At 63.0% G+C, this 15,427-nt stretch overlaps 3 protein-coding genes and 1 non-coding gene across 7 annotated transcripts in view; 2 read left to right on the plus strand and 2 right to left on the minus strand.

Moving 5' to 3' along the window:
- Positions 1-3,555: 3,555 nt before the first annotated feature.
- TRNAG-CCC lies at positions 3,556-3,626 on the plus strand. The gene has a single exon. It is a non-coding gene; the product is annotated as a tRNA-Gly (tRNA).
- Positions 3,627-3,985: 359 nt separating this feature from the next.
- METTL26 (methyltransferase like 26) lies at positions 3,986-5,708 on the plus strand. Its single transcript, XM_045461567.1, has 6 exons — positions 3,986-4,243; positions 4,395-4,557; positions 4,721-4,780; positions 5,159-5,226; positions 5,330-5,408; positions 5,488-5,708. The coding sequence occupies exons 1-6, from the start codon at positions 4,047-4,049 to the stop codon at positions 5,533-5,535; spliced, it is 615 nt and encodes a 204-aa protein (XP_045317523.1). The 5' UTR covers positions 3,986-4,046; the 3' UTR covers positions 5,536-5,708.
- A 383-nt stretch (positions 5,709-6,091) lies between these two features.
- On the minus strand, positions 6,092-10,426 carry WFIKKN1 (WAP, follistatin/kazal, immunoglobulin, kunitz and netrin domain containing 1). The gene is made up of 2 exons (XM_045461529.1): positions 8,346-10,426; positions 6,092-7,647 (listed from the first exon to the last, which is right to left on the minus strand). The coding sequence occupies exons 1-2, from the start codon at positions 8,514-8,516 to the stop codon at positions 6,169-6,171; spliced, it is 1,650 nt and encodes a 549-aa protein (XP_045317485.1). The 5' UTR covers positions 8,517-10,426; the 3' UTR covers positions 6,092-6,168.
- Positions 10,427-10,517: 91 nt separating this feature from the next.
- Positions 10,518-15,427, minus strand: part of RAB40C (RAB40C, member RAS oncogene family) — a 29,496-nt gene continuing 24,586 nt past the window's right edge. For all 4 annotated transcript variants that reach the window (XM_045461556.1, XM_045461555.1, XM_045461554.1 and 1 more), the window contains 3 exons: positions 13,494-13,571; positions 12,994-13,216; positions 10,518-12,413 (listed from right to left, as the gene is read on the minus strand). In XM_045461556.1, coding sequence (XP_045317512.1) covers positions 12,133-12,413; positions 12,994-13,216; positions 13,494-13,571 — 582 coding nt within the window. In that variant the 3' untranslated portion in view covers positions 10,518-12,132. The remainder of the gene's footprint in view (positions 12,414-12,993; positions 13,217-13,493; positions 13,572-15,427) is intronic.

Here is a 15,427-nt window from a genome sequence, read left to right on the forward strand (position 1 = left end):
GCTGAATGCAGCAGGCACCAGGGTCTGGGGAGTCCAATGGGGCCATGTCTCAGTCCGGGAGCTGCCACCAGAGGGGCAGTGGCCCTGGAGCAAATGCAGCCCCACTTTCCCTACACTTCCCCTTCAGAGCAGGGCTGAAACAGGCAGAGAGCACAGCATGGGGAGTGGGAACTGTGAGGGGTTAGCTCCAGTGGCGGGGCGGGGGGGGGGGGGGGGGGGAGTGACAGCAGGAGGAAGGCACCTGTAGGGAGCAGGGCTGGTCTCCCCCAGAGATGTCAGCTCAGCCTCGCTGCCCCCAGGACACACCCTAGCTTGGGATGGAGCCTGGGGAGCTGAAGTTTCTGTCCCCAGACTCACTCCCCTTCCCCTAGACTACACTGTCCTTGAAGGCAAGGTGGCTGGGAACCCCCTGCAAGGGGCCGGTAACATGGCCTTTGGTGGAGAAGCTGGGAACCCATCCCCAAGCTGGAGAGGGGCAGCTAGACAGAGGGGTGGGGCCTCACCCAGCATGCAGAACAGCGGCCACCAGCAGCTGGAACCATCTTCCTATAGGGCCTTTGGAGTGAGCAGACACTTTTACCTTGGACTTGGCTTCTAGAAGCATGAGAAAATATTTTACTGTTGTTTTAAGCCACCCAGCTTGGGGTGATTTGTTACGCTGGCTCCAGGAAGCCAAGGGAAGGGAAGCAGTGATAAGGAAATAGGAAGTGCGGGGGGGGGGGGGGCAGGGCTAGGCAGGAAGCGTGTACCCCCATCGGGGTGGGCAGCAGGGCAGGGGATGCCTTGTTTGCTCATGGCTCTCTGGTCACTAGAGATTTTATCATGTGGATGAACACTCATTTGGAAAGGTGCCCCGTGCCACAGAAACTTCCACACAGTGGGTGAGAAGCTCAAGAGGGCTGCCTGGGAGCCAAATTCCACCTCAGGACACAAAACCTCGGGAGGCCCCACGGAGCACAGGCCATGGGGTGGGGCGGGGGGGGATGATGTGGGAACCAAAGGCAAAGGAAAAATGAAATTTCCTTACAGTTTACAGCCCATTGACAAGTCCTTGAAACTGGCAGAGTGACCTTCCTCTGGGAGCTCAGCTGCCTCCATGATGACGCTTTGCTAAGGGCAAAAGGCAACCTTAGCCTGACACCCCCGATCCTGTAAGTCTACTTTAACATGTAAAAATTCCTTGGGAAACTTCCCTTGTCTTTTCCTGCCCACGATACGTGTTGGCAACCACACTCCAAGCTTATGGTCTGCTGATCTACACCTGAAGGGTTTCATGACTAGGATTTATTGGACAGTAGTAATGACCCTTTCCTAACAACAGCTGGCCCCCTCGAGGTCCTGGAAACCTTGCTTCCAAAATTTCTTGGAGACTTATACTATCTCTAAGCCCCTCCCAACTTGAAAGTACATAATCCATCGCTCCTCACGACCCCAGTGCAGCTCTTTGTGCCCACATTTCCTATTCCCGTGTTTTAATAAAACCACCTTTTTGCACCAAAACACATCTCAAGAATTCCTTCTTGACTGTCAGTGCCGAACCCCAACATTTTCTACATCAGGAGACACTTCCAGGGGTCCACCGTTCAGCATTTGCTGGGGGGCCTGGATCCTCCCAGAGTCACAGCCATGTGACACACATCCATGACTTTCCAGAAAGTGTGCGTTCACAAGTGTGCACACCAGCCTTCACAGGCATGTGCACGCATTCACCTACACAACGCAGGAAAGGCTGCAGGTCTGCCTTCTCCAGGTCAGAGCCTGGTGAGCGCCCACTGCAGGGGGTAGCTCACATGGCGTCCAGCCCGGAATGACAAATATGGCAGGCGGGTATCAACCTAAGGTCAAGTACTGTTGAAAGGAAGACTTTGCTGGGCATTTGGACAGCTTCTGAAGCAGGGCCATAGGGCATGGAGGAAGCAGGGACACCGGTCAGTCAGGTTCCCCGTCCCAAGAGAACATCTGGTGTAAAAGGAAGCAACGTTTTCTGCACTTTGAACACTTTAGACACCAAGTGTGTGGGTTTTCCTCGCCAAGCAGTTCTCTGCAGACGTCGACCCGGTGTCCTACAACTTAACTCAATTCTGACACTCTTATCCGGCATTATGCAGACGCCCGGGGCTGAGGGCCCAGTCCCACGAGACCACCCCCTCTTCCGATGCCGGTCACAAATCCCGGCTGTCACCTGTGCTTCTGATCCATCGGCTCTGAGTCGGGGTTCTCATGCCCACCCCCCCTTCTCAGCCTCCATAATTTGCTAGAACGGCTCACAGAACTCAGGGAAACCCTCACTCATGTTTACTGGTCCATCGTCAAGGATAGGACTCTTGGGAACAGGGATGGAAGAGACACACAGGGCAAGGGGTGGGGAGGAGGCTGGGAGCCTCCAGGCCCCGCGGGGGCGCGCCACCCTCCAGGCAACTCCGTGTGTCCGTTGACCTGCCCGGAGGCTCCCGAACCCCTTTCCTTGGGGTCTTTGTGGAGACCCCGTGACACAGGTGTGGTTGATGAGATCATCGGTCCTGGGTGATCAGCTCGGTCTCCCACCTGCTAATCACAGGTTGGGTCCCCCGAACACCAGCCCCCAAGGCCCAAGGGTCACCTGCTTGGTGGGAACCCAGGTAAGGTTGAAAGGGGCTTGTCATGCACAAACAGCAGTCTCCTCTCCGCGCCCACACATGGAAGGGCAAGGAAAAGGCAGAGTACACCCGACGTGGCTGGAGGCAAAAGCGCATTCAAGAAAGGAAAGCCGGGGCTGTGAAATGGTGGTCACGTGCAGAATGCCAGCAGAGCTGCCTGGCCCAGGGGGCCTGTGCAGAATGGCCAGCCCCACACCACTTCCCCAGCCTAAGCTGCAAGACTGCCATCCTCCCCTGACGAAACCCACATCTCGGCCCCTCCACGACAATCCCAGGTTAAAGCCCGGGTCAGGGCCACCATCTGAGCTCTGGCCAGAGCGACGTCGGGTTTGGGGATCTCACTCGTGAGAAGCTGCCCACCAAAAATAAACTGGCCGGCTGCAGAACAGGGCCCCTAGGAGACACGGGCCCCAAGCCGTCAACGGGGAAAACACCTTGGACACAACAAATAGGGCTCCGACCCCCTCACAACGTCCGGGGACCCTGGGCTAGCCCTCGTCAGGTCAGCCTCACCGGAAAAGCCCCGAGCAGCACTGGACCGCGGGGCCGGCGGCTAGGACCGCCCCGCTCGCCCGCGGCCCCGCCCGCAGGGAGCCCCGCCCCCGAGGAGCCCCGCCCCGGCCCCGCCCCACCGAACGCCCGCGGTTGCCATGGTTTCCACGGCGCCGGCGCGAATCCGGGCCTCAAGCCAGCCTCCCTTAGGCCCCCTCGTTCCTCTCTAGCGCTGGGCGCTCAAGCGACGCCGCGAGATCCCCCAGCACGCGGACCCCGCCAAGATCGGTGCTCCCACCGCGGCTGCCGGCTGCAGTGCGCAGGGGCCAGCCTCCCCCGAGGCAGCGCGCATGCACCGTAGTACTTCTGCGCGAGGAGAGGGTGCGTCACCATCTCTTAAGTCTCGCGGGTAGAAAGCTTGTCAACGGCGCCGCTGGTGTAGTGGTATCATGCAAGATTCCCATTCTTGCGACCCGGGTTCGATTCCCGGGCGGCGCAAGCGTTCGTTTTATAGTTTTCCCCCATGTCGACTGGACGGACTCGCTGACGACTGCAATTTCAAAAGAAAATCAGAACCGGGGAAGCACCAATTCTAGTGCAGCGCGAACGAGACGATTTCAGAGAACAAGAGCTTTGAAAATGCCAGAGCGGCCACGGACACCTGGGCGCTGAGCTGATGGTCACCTGTAAACCAGTGACCCCAACTCACTGCCCAGTCCCCTCGGCTTGGCTGCCGCTCCCGGTGCGACTCCCGCGGCTGCGGGCCCCTTAACGCGCTGCGCGCCTCCTCCTGGGAATTGTAGTCTTTGGGGAGGCCGGACCACAGCTCCCGGCAGGGTTCGCGGCGACGGACTACGGCTCCCGGCGGGCCTCGCGGCGACGGAGTACGGCGACCCGCGGGCCGGCTGAGCTGCTGCGATGCTGGTGGCCGCGGCCGCAGAGCGGAACAAGGAGCCTATCCTGCGTGTGCTGCGGCAGTACATGGACCCGGCCCAGCGCGGCGTTCGAGTGCTCGAGGTGGCCTCTGGCTCCGGCCAACACACGGCCCACTTCGCGCGGGCCTTCCCCCACGCCGAGTGGCAGCCGTCCGACGTGGACCAGCGCTGCCTGGACAGGTGCGGAAGGGCTCCCCGGAAGGCCGGGTCCCGGCTGGTGAAAGTGGGCGGGAGGCAAGGGCAGGTGGAGCGGGGCCTGCCCCGCTGTCCAGACTCCTCACGCCACCCAGACCCCTCGAAGCTCCCCCAACCAGGTGCTGCCCTTCCACAGCATCTCGGCCACCACTCAGGCTCAGGGCCTGTCCAACGTGAAGGCCCCGCTGTACCTGGACGTGACCTGGGATTGGGAGCATTGGGGCGGGATCCTGCCCCAGTCGCTGGACCTGCTGCTCTGCATCAACATGATCCACATCAGCCCCCTCAACTGCACCGAGGTCTGTGGGAGCAGGTCTGTGGGCCATGCAGCACCCCTCCCGGTGCAGCAGGAGGGAGCAGGGCGGCGGTCTGCCCCACGTCTCAGATGGGGCACTGAGGGCTCTTTCAGGTGCGTGGGGGAGAGAACGCTCTTCACCGGTGCCCTGTTTTCTCACTCCCCAGGGGCTCTTCCGAGCAGCAGGACACCTGCTGAAACCCAAGGCGCTGCTGATCACTTATGGGGTTAGTGTCCCTGCCGGAGATGATGGGCCTCCCCTGGCAGGCCAGTCCTGACCCTGATCCCAGCCAGTCTATGCTGAGCTCTCCTTTCTGGACTCTCTCATTTTGGTTTCAGTATTTTCGGTTGCTTTCTCCCACCACTGCTTGTCACCGTTAAACCCCACCCGGTGTCCTTTCTCGAACTCCCTCCTGGTCACCTGCCAGGCTCCCTGCAACCCCTTGGCTCACCAGCTGGTCCTCAGCTGTCCCCCATCTTGGGGGCAGGGAGGGCTGTGTTCATTTCTTTGTCTGAGTGCCAGCATGCCAGCCTGCCTGTTTGCTGAGGAATGGCTGACCCTGTGTCTGTGGGTGGCCGGCAGAGCTGTCTTCCCGCCTCCACAGCCTTATGCCATCAATGGGAAGATCACTCCGCAGAGTAACGTGGACTTTGATCTCACTCTCAGATGCAGGTCAGGGCTGGATAGGTGGGGGGCCTGGCTGGGAGGGCAGGTGGGCTGGGTGACACCCCCCAGCCACAACTCCACCTTCCCCCCTACCTCCTTCCCACTGCAGGAACCCTGAGTGGGGGCTGCGGGACACAGCCCTTCTGGAGGACCTGGGCCAAGCCAGTGGCCTGCTCCTGGAGAGGATGGTAGGTGGGAAGGGCTGGGGGCACAGGTGACCTCCCTGGGGACCAGGGGCAGCTGCTCCAGCCAAAACATCTTCCCCAGGTGGACATGCCAGCCAACAATAAGTGCCTGATATTCCGGAAAGAGTAACTTTCTCCTGCATGTTTCTGTCTCCACCAAGACCCATTCTGGAATAAACCCAGATGCCAGCCCCTGCCTCCCAGGGCTGGGCCCTGGGGGCTGCCCTTGCCTGGTCTGGGGGCTCTTGGCTGGTGGCCACTGGGCTGCTTAGAACCTGGGAATAAAGTGTTTCTTGCTGCTCATTGCTGATGTTAACCGTGCCTGCTCCTGGGAGCATTTCTGGCGGTGCTGGGTGGGCAGGCTGTTGTCTCCAGGGGCTCTGTACTAGGGGTAGGAGGGGTCTGGCCTGTGGAGTCAGGGCTCGGGGGCATCCTGGACCGTGTTGCTCTGCTCCGGCAGCAGAGGAAGGAGGGAGAGCTCAGGGACTGCCGAGGCGGGACTGAGCCGGCTGCCTGGCTCTGCTGCCACGAGAGGAGGTGCCCATCTCGGGCTGGTCACGGCCTGTGCTCCTGCAGGGACATGGGAGGTTCCCGAGGAGCCAGCGCTCCCTCGGGCAGCGGGTTACCAGCCGGAAGGCAGGCTGAGTGGGGTGAGGGTCCCACCAGGAGGTCCGGCACCCGCAGGCCATGAGGTCAGGCTTTTATTCAGCAGGACAGGAAGGCAGGGTGGGCAGATACTGGAGTGGGGGGTGAGGGGGTGGGGCTAGTCCTGGAAGCGGTTCAGCAGCTCACAGGCCTTCTTCTCGAGCAGCTCCGAGATCTTTTTGACACGCTTCTCGCTCGCCGTGCGGACGTAACTGCCAGCGTCCAGCACGGCCACGCCGTCTCGCACCTCGCCCATGATGACCAGGGGGCCGTCGCCAACTGTCACGTTGGGGCAGGGGCAGGTCCAATCCATGCCACTCAGCGTCACCTCCAGGTACTTGGTGCCCAAGAACCTGAGGCCCATCTTGTCATCCTTGAGCACCTCGTCCAGGGCCACGCGGGCGATGCCACCGCCCCCCACCTCGGGCTCCTCCAGCACCTCGGTGAGCCGCCCCACGATGGCGAAGTCGCTGCGGCACAGACTCAGCGCCAGCTTGCTCCGCAGGCGGCAGGCCCGGCAGGGCGGCGTGCGCGGCACGGGGCAGGCGTCCTCGCAGCTCGCGCGGCTCTCGAAGTTGTTGCCGTTGCCCTCGCAGCCGCCGTAGACGAAGGGGTGGCACTGCCGCAGCAGCGGGCTGTAGGCCCAGCGGGGCTCCCGGCCCTGGCAGCGGCCCTGCACGGCCGGCAGCACGCAGGCGTCGCCGGGGCCGCGGGCGCAGGCCCGCTGGCACGCTTCGTAGGTCTCGAAGCCCCGGCCGCCGCCCTCGCAGCCGCAGGCGGGGTAGGTCATGCAGCCCCCGCGCTGGGGGTCGTACTGCCAGAGGACCAGGCCGGAGGGGGCGCCGGTGCAGGCCTGTGCGGCGGGCAGGCACTCGGCCGGGTCAGGGGGGGTGGGCGCCGCGTCCCCGGCCGGCTCCCGCCGGACCACCGACAGCGGGAAGTCGGCCCGCAGCAGGCCCGCGGCGTTGCGTGCGGTGCACGTGTAGAGGCCGGCGTCCTCGGGCCGGGCGTTGTAGAGCACCAGCTGCCCGACGCTGGTGACCACCACGTTGCCGTACATCTGGTCGGGCCGCATGATGAGGGTCTCGCGCCGGTCGCTCTGCTTCTCCCAGGTCACGGCCGGTGGCGGGCGGCCGCTGACCTCGCAGTGGAGGCTGGCCGTGCCCCCCACGAACACGGCCTGCGGGGCGGGGCTGCTGTAGAGGGCGGGTGGCGTCGGGGCATCCCCGGGCGTGGGGCGGGCCGTGGTCTCGGGTGGGCCGGGGCTGCTGGGCGGCCAGCTGAGGACGTGCTTGCAGGGCACCACGTGCAGGCGGAGGCCGCGCAGGCAGGCCTCGGCGTCCATGTAGCAGCGGTTGTAGTAGGTGAGGCCATCGGAGGCACAGGTGAAGCTGGGCTCCTTCTCGCAGCGGTCACGGCAGCGGCACACGGGCTGCCCGTCCCAGATGTCGCAGTCGGAGCCCTGCTGTGTGCACGTGAAGCCCTCACAGGAGGCCGGCGGCGTGGGCACAGCCAGGCCGCCGTCAGGGAAGCGGGCCGCCACGCAGCTCCGCAGCCCACACACGTTGGCGCAGCACTTCTCGGAGGCCTGGCAGTCCTGGGGGGTGGGGGTGGGGGGGGCGGGGGCAGCTCAGTGGGGACCCTAGCTCTGCCTGGCAGCCTGTCCAGAGGGAGGGGGGCCAAGCTCCTGCTGCCCCTCCCGGACCTGTCTCCCCCGTGGGAAGCTGAGCGCATCTGCGGAAGTTTCCCTCCTGTTCTCTCGAGTGAGCCACAGCTGCCCGCTGTCTAGGGGGCCGTCACAGGTGTTGTCTCCCTGAGCCTCACTGCATCCTCAGACATTCCCCCTACAAGGCAGGTTGCACCGCAGAAACGAGGAAACCAAGGCCGAGGGTGGGGTGTGCACAACGTGCTCAAGGCCGCTGCAGGGCTGCAGGGCTGCAGGGCAGAGGTCCCGCATGGCCCCCTGCCTTTCTGGCTTGCTGGTCCCAGGGTGCGGGCAGGTGGGTTCGGGGAGTGAGGAGGGGGCTCTTAATCTTCAGACACATGAAGGCGCAGACTGGGGGTGTTCCCTGGGACCCTCGTATGTGCAGCAGCCCAAAACCAGCAGCAGAGCGTGGGGAGCCTGAGGATTGGGGCCCAGGATTGGGGGGGGGGGCCGCAGTGCAGCTGCTGGGTTCCCCCTCTGTGGGCAAGGCCTGGGTGCAGGGGTAGGGTCTGACCAAGCAGCCAAGATGCCCTGAGCACTCCCCCCCCCCACCCCCAACGAGGGCCGGCGGGGGTGGTGCCTCTGCTTACCTGGTCCCCGATGCACTCACGCTCACAGGTGCTCTGGGCATCCACCCACAGGTTGGGGCTGAGCTGGTTGGGGCACACGCCTGGGTGGCTCCTGGGTCCTGGCGGCAGGCTGGCCCCCAAGGTCAGCCCAACCACGAGGAGCGGCAGCAGGAGTGGCCTCGGGGCCAGCATGGGGACCGCCAGGACAGGGGGTGGGGGATGTGACCACCAGTCCCTCCTCAGGCCCTGCCCAGCCTCCTCCCTGAAGGCATCTGCCTCCCCAGGCCTGTGGTCGCTGCCCCTGCCCTCCAGCCCCCAGCTGATCCTGGGGCTCTCCCCTCACCCCCAAGGTCTAAGCCCACAGCAGATGCTTCGTCTCAACACCCCAGTTCGAGGGGCTGGGTAGGTTCCGGGCCTCTCCCAGCTCCGAGTCTGTGCGTGCGGCGCCAGCCCCTCCCCTGCCTGGCCCCTCTGCGGTCAGCGCAGGGCAGGGGGTGGGGAGGGGAGGAGAGCTGGGGAGGGGCCGAGGCCCAGGAGCACAGAAGACACTGGCCGCGAGGGTCACCAAGGGGCGGAGAAGGGCCAGAGAAGGGCTGGCTGCGGCGGGAGGGGAGGGGAGGGGAGGGGACACTGTAACTGGAGCCCCTCCTCCCTCTGGGTGCTGGGCTTGGGATGGAAGGGCCCTGGGATCAAAGCTGCCTCTCAGACCCTCCCAGCCCAGGTCAGGGGAGGGGGCCAGGCTGGCCAACCCCCTCCGGCTCTCCAACCTGCCCCAGCTGTCCAGGGCCTGGGTCTCCCCCAAGCGGGCCCATGCCAGCCCCTTCCTTAGATTTATTTCTTCTAGACAAGACAGAGGCACAGGGTACCGTGTTCAGCCCAGCCATGAGTAAGCGTTCTGTTCCTTCCCGGGAAAAACTCCACAACCTTCTCCTGGGAGAAGGGTCACGACCTGCCAACAGGTCTCGGGGTCAAATTGAACCCCTTTCTCAAGTTAGCGGTGAGGTCCCTGAAGCACAGGGGTGTACGGTGAGCTCGGCCTGGGCCTTTCCATGGTGACCCTCAGCAGATGAGGGTCGGGGGAGGCCAATGCAGGGCTGGACTTTGCCCCCGCCCCCAGGATGGCCCTGGTCCGGGCTCTTCCACAACTGGACAAGGCTCATGCCACCGGAGTGAGGTCCCGGGACGACCAGCAGGGAGGGAACTGTGTGCCCCCAGTATGGCCCCCAGTCGCACAGGCAGCAAACACTGCAAACGTGGCTGGTGTGAGTGAGGCACTGTGTGTATCTACTTGGACGGACTTGAATTTCAGTGGTTGTGGCCCCATGTGGGGCCAGTCCCTAGAGGCCAAGGCCACCTAAAAAGCACCCTGGAAATGGGGGGGGGGGTTTCCTGGGAGCTGCACAAGCGCCTGGGAGGAGGAGCCTTCCCTCAGACGGGTACGGAAGCCCCTCCCTGGCAGGGCTGGCAGGGAGAGCTAATGCAGCAAAACAAGACAAAGCCGCTGGAACCCGCCCTTCCAAACCCTTCCCCAGGGTCTGGGGCCCCACGAGCATCTGCTCTGAGATGGGATGGAAAACATCCCATGACCCCACGTCTGACCTTATGACCTAGGAGGCAGAGTAATAAAAGCCGTGTCTGGTCAGCGTGAGACCGGAAGACGGCCCAGATACGGAGAATGCATCCTGGGGGACTGTGGGCACGGGGTCCAGGACGGTCCCTCAGAGCTGCGGTCAGAGGCCTGGGTCCCCGAGCATGGGGCTGCCAGGTTCAGAGTGATCGTTCCCAACCCCCCAGTGCCCACCACAGCCCTGGACTGAGCCTCACGCACTGTCGTCTGGTGGCTTTCCCGGCGAGGGCGCCAACTCCAGGCCCGGGTAGTGCCGTGCTGAGCGCTGGCAGGTGGTGATCCCGAGTCATCCGCTGCATCCCTGGCTCTGTGCCCGCCACCCTTGCAGGCAGCGGAGCGAACTCGGCAGTTAGGCCCTGGACCCACGGACATCGAGGGTGTTCCTACCCTCGGAGGCAGCGCGGCACAGAGCGTCTCTGTGGCACCCGTCCGGCCCACCAGGAAAGGCAGTGCAGCCACGCTCAGCCCTCACAGCCAGATGCGCACCAGCCGTCCAGGCCAGGCGTGGAGGGGGTGTCAACGAAGCGGCACCGGACCCACCCTGCCACGTCACACCCACCACTTGGCCAGTTAAAACCAGAGGCTTTAATTTCTATAAAACGCAGCCTGAAAATCAGAGCTGAATTAGGTTTACTGTACAAAGAAACAAAAACCGTCCAAAATGAGCACAGGAATGGTGTGTCAGCAGCGAAAAGTAGTGTTGGTAAGGTGAACGTAGGACTGTCCACGTCCTCAAAACACGGTCTGTGTGACGGGGTTCAAAGTCTGAAGAAAGGGGCCTGACAGGCAAGACAGGATGGGTGTGGCCTCCTCTGCCTGACCCTGCTGAGGCCAGGCCTCACACGGGGACCCTGGGTGCCCCTGCACACCCGGGCCACGGCCCCCACCCTGCCTCCCGGACACCCAGGACAGGAGAGTCCCAGAGCCCAGGACGGGGCCGTGAGTGGGAGGTAGAGCTGAGCACCAGTGTGACCCGGTGGCCGTGTCACCAACCAGGTGGCAGGAGGAGGCTGGCTGGCGGGTTCTCCAGGAGAGGCTCGGTGTCTCTGCTGCCGGGACCACTCCAGGCAGCATCACTAAGAAAATCTGGGTCAGAACGGTTCTGGTGACGTGTGACCCCGAGGGGTGACGCCAGGCCAGGAGCAGCTGTGGGGTCACACCCGAGGCCAGCAGACGGAAGGTGGCAAGAGTGGAGGCCAGGTGCCCCAGGAGACAAACAGGCAGATCAGTCCAGACCCGCAGGGCACCTGGCAGCCCCCCTGAGGATCTCGGCGTCTTCTCACGGGAGATGCTGAGCCGGTTTCATGGAGCGACAGACAGAGATATGACCGGAAGGGAAGGTGCAGAGTCAAGGGGGAGGCTGTTTGCCCCCACACGTGGAGGGACACGGGGGGAGTGCATCCCACTATCCCCTCTGAGAAGCCCCAACATTCCCTTGGGGAACCCAGGAAATTGCCCCCAGCTCTGAGCCCATCTGAGACGCGCAGGATGTCACCCAGGAAGGTGTGGCCGCACCATTCAGACCGCCGGAGCCACGCGGGCTGCCCAGCCCCTTGGGGGGGCACAAGGAGCCCCGTGCTCAGGCTGGCGGAGGCAGCCCCGGGCCCTAGAGCCCTGCCCAAAGCTCCCACCTGTCCCCTATGGTCTCTGCACAGCCCACACCCCATGTGAAGTGTCTGAACTCAAAGGGTGAAGTCTTGGAGGTTCCTCCTCGTCTTTGCCTCAAATCCCCTCCCTCTCCCAAGGTCCCGAAGCTCGACCCCACAGCTGACAGGGGCTCACGTGTGGCTGCACCAAAGGCCTCCCTGCCCGTCCTTTAAAAATGTACAGAAAGGTGAACATCTTCCACATAAATAAGAAAGGGAGCCAGGCCTCCTGGGTCCCCAAGGACCGCCCCCTTGAGGCCGGGCCGGGCAGAGCTGCCTCCCGGGCACTTCCCAGCCGCATGGCACCGCAGGGTCCCGGGCTCGTTCCGCCAAGATCCCCGCAGCCCTCTCCGGTCCCGCGGAGCTTCTCTGGCCCAGACCACTGCCCGCGCAGTGAGCCCCCACGCTTCCCAGGAGGCGGTGAGGTCAAAGCCTTCCCTGCACACAGCGCCAGGCCCAGCACCCGGCCAGAGACGCTCCCCAAGCGTGAGCCCTCCCGGAGCGAACTGGACGGGGTGGCGCCCGGCCCGTCCTGCTAGGAGATCTTGCAGTTGCTCCTTGAGCAGTTCTGGGGCGGGCTCTGCGGGGGGCGGATGGACTTGGACCTCTTGAGACTGTTGCCCTTGCTGCTGCCCCCGCCCGCCCCACTGGCCAGCGAGTAGGAGCGCCCGTGCATCATGACGGCGTTCATGCCGTTGGCCATCGAGAAGGACTTGAGATGGCTCTTGATGGTGACCGGCAGCGGGAGCTTGTCGATGAGGTGCACCGGGGTGCAGGAGACGATGGCCCGGCAGCACAGGTCCTGCAGGCTGAACACTACGGATGGGGGCGGGGGAGGGAAAGGTCAGGCAGCGGGGTGCAGAGGTCCGCAAAGCTCAGGCTTGCCCTGCTCGGGACCCTGGATGCCCACCCCTCCACAGCCCAGCTGCCAGTGTCCCGTTCCCGACTCCTCCCTGAAGCCGCACGCAGAGAGGTGCCCTGGGAGACCCCGCTTCCAAGGGTCGCCAGCCCTGCCCTGGGGCCTAACGGGAGATGAAGGCCTCCAGCCAGCCCTGGCCCTTCTGGCAGCTGGGGTGGGATGGGGCTGAGGGACAGGGGAGCACACAGCCAGGATCTTCATGGGTCAGCTCCAGGAGGGGAGGCTTGGAGCCAGTCCCCTGTTCGCTCCAGGGCAGAGTCCACAGCACTCCCTCCCGGCACCGAGGCGCAGACCCCTGCACAGCACCGGGACCCCACACAGAGCAGACACAGGGCGCAGGCTAACTTAGCTTCCAGGTGTCAGGGAAGCAGCGGGGACCTTGCTTCCCCTCCAACCCGGGGAGGCAGGCCCCTGAGTGGGCTGCCAGAGGCCTCCTCTGCCTCCGTTCTCCTGACCATAGCTGCGACACCACCTCACCTCGGTTGGGCCTCCAGATCTTCTCCATGCCGTGCCTCATAAGCACGATGCGGGACAGCTCCGTGAAGGACTCAATGACATTGAAGTTGCACAGAGGGCTGACCTCGAAGAAAGTCATGCCATTCTTCTCTGCATAGGCGCGTGCCTGCTCTGTTGGAACTTGCCGCTTGAAGGCCAGGTGTAGCCGGTTCCCAACCAGGATCCGGGGGACCCCGGGTGCATGCTTGCGGGGTGGGGGGGGCACAGTACTCAGCAGAGGCACGAGCACAGGACACCCCCATGTTGGCACTGTCCCCCTGCCCCCAAAGCAGGCAGGGCCCTCACTGTCCATTCTGTGGCCACCGAGTATGTGGCAGTCAGTGTGCAAGATGACAGAGAGCCAGGGCAACGGGCAGAGGCGGGGGTAGGGACAGCTAACGGGGTCCCCCAGCTTCCTGCCGGGGATGGGAGTGCACCCTGGGAAGGGACCGTGCAAGGGCTATCTATGGATGCACACCTACCTCATCAATCTCCTTGATCCACCGGTCGATGCCGTCAAAGGACCAGCGGTTGGTGATGTCATACACCAGGAGGATCCCCTGCAAGGGAGACACGGGCGTCGAGAGGCCGGGGGCCGCCTGGATGGAAGGGGCCCTATTCCAGGCACAGTGCCCTATGTGGCCAAGCACCACTCCTTTCCAGCATAGGCGGGGCCAGGGGCACTCGGCTCCAGCCAGACAGCTTTTATTTATTTTATTATTATTTTTTAATGTTTATTTATTTTTGAGAGAGACAAGAGACAGAATGTGAGTGGGGCAGGGGCAGAGAGAGAGGGAGACACAGAATCCGAAGCAGGCTCCAGGCTCTGAGCTGTCAGCACAGAGCCCGACGTGGGGCTCGAACTCACGAGCCGTGAGATCATGACCTGAGCCGAAGTTGGACGTCCAACCGACTGAGCCACCCAGGCGCCCCTTAAGGGGATTGTGTGGGTCACACGTTTTCCACGTGAAAAATGCCTGGCTTTGAGACTCTGTCACGCTTCAGAGGCATTGCTGGCATCAGCTCTGCACGCAGGGCTCAGCCAGCCCTGTCCCCATCTCCTCACCGAGGGCAGGCCCGTGTGGTCCTGGATACCCTCTGTGTGGGGTGATGGCAATGGGGGGATCTCGTGGGCTCAGTGCTGCCTCTTCCCTCCCTATCTTGAAGACTTGGCTGGGAAAACTGGTATTTTTTCAATTTCTTTCCTCCAAACACATTGTAAGCATTATCCTGTGATCATTTAAAAATGACTCAAGCTGAAGGGGCGCCTGGGTGGCTCGGTCGGTTAAGCATCCGACTCTTGATTTTGGCTCAGGTCATGATCCCAGGGTTGTGGGACTGAGCCCTGTGTCAGGCTCTGTGCTGACAGTGTGGAGCCTGCTTGGGATTCTCTTCCCATCCCCTCTCTGGCCCTCTCCTGCTCTCGAGTTCTCTCTCTCAAAATAAATAAATAAGCATTAAAAAAAAAAAAAATCACCCAAGCTAAGACAGTCTACAAAGGTCTACAGACAGTGTGGACAGGCCCTGCGGACAACCCTGGCAGGCAGACAGGGCTGATGTCCCTGACACTGTCCAACGGAGCTCTGCTCGGGGGACCCGGGGGCCGAGCGGACAGGTTCTTAGTTTTCCAACCCAAATTTGCAGGCAGGACGCCAGTCACTCTAGCAGCCCCCCGCCCCCCGAACTGGGCAGAGGATCTGCTGTGGGGATTTTGCCACACGTCCCTTAGAGACCAAGCAGTCAGAGCTCAGCTCTTGGCTGTCTCCGCCTGCCTGGCTCGCCCATCGTCCCTGCCCGAGCGATCTCCGTCACGAGCCGCAGAAAGGTGATTCCAGCAGAGAGTGTAGCTGCGGGCTCCCGCCTCTCTCTGCCCCTTCAGGCCACTCTGAAGTAGGCTCAGGAGCCGGAACCTCTCAGCAGACAGGATCCACCCCATCCTGCCCCATCAAGGCTCCATTCAGCCTGTGTCTGTCATACACGGGGACAATGCAGCTGAGATCAAAAGGACAGGGCACCCTCCACCTCCAAATGCGCCTTTTCCCTCAAAAAGTGTCCTTCAAATCCTGCAAGACTGAAGTGTAGCCCTCGATCTTGTCGACGTGGAGCTCAAAACCCCACTCTTGGGCCGGAAGGCCTCTGGCAGGGCAGAGCCACTTGCCGAGCCGGGAAGGGACCCTTGCAGGGAAGGAAGAGCCAGGCCTGGAGCAACGATCTCTGGAGACAGATGTGCACAGACCCACTTGAAGTCAAGGGCGGAGACACCAGTCTGGCGGGGGCAGTGCCACGAGTGAGACTGGACAGGACCCGTGAGCAGCTGGGGTTAACCCTGTTGCCTGGGGCACAAGGAACAAAGCCTCTGGCTAGTGCTGCAGTGGGGGGGCCCCTGACCCCCCACCCTGGAAACCCCCCTTCTTCG

The sequence above is a fragment of the Leopardus geoffroyi genome, chromosome E3 (assembly GCF_018350155.1).
Source record: "Leopardus geoffroyi isolate Oge1 chromosome E3, O.geoffroyi_Oge1_pat1.0, whole genome shotgun sequence".
NCBI lineage: Eukaryota > Metazoa > Chordata > Mammalia > Carnivora > Felidae > Leopardus > Leopardus geoffroyi.

What these genes read in the sequence shown, in the direction of transcription:
- METTL26 (XM_045461567.1), top strand. Translation starts at nt 4,047, where the DNA reads ATGCTGGTGGCCGCGGCCGCAGAGCGGAACAAGGAGCCTATCCTGCGT. An exon ending in GACCAGCGCTGCCTGGACAG is followed by an intron (nt 4,244 to 4,394) that starts GTGCGGAAGGGC and finishes GCCCTTCCACAG; the next exon opens with CATCTCGGCCACCACTCAGG. An exon ending in CGCTGCTGATCACTTATGGG is followed by an intron (nt 4,781 to 5,158) that starts GTTAGTGTCCCT and finishes CCGCCTCCACAG; the next exon opens with CCTTATGCCATCAATGGGAA.
- WFIKKN1 (XM_045461529.1), bottom strand. Translation starts at nt 8,516, where the DNA reads ATGCTGGCCCCGAGGCCACTCCTGCTGCCGCTCCTCGTGGTTGGGCTG. An exon ending in GTGAGTGCATCGGGGACCAG is followed by an intron (nt 7,648 to 8,345) that starts GTAAGCAGAGGC and finishes CCCACCCCCCAG; the next exon opens with GACTGCCAGGCCTCCGAGAA.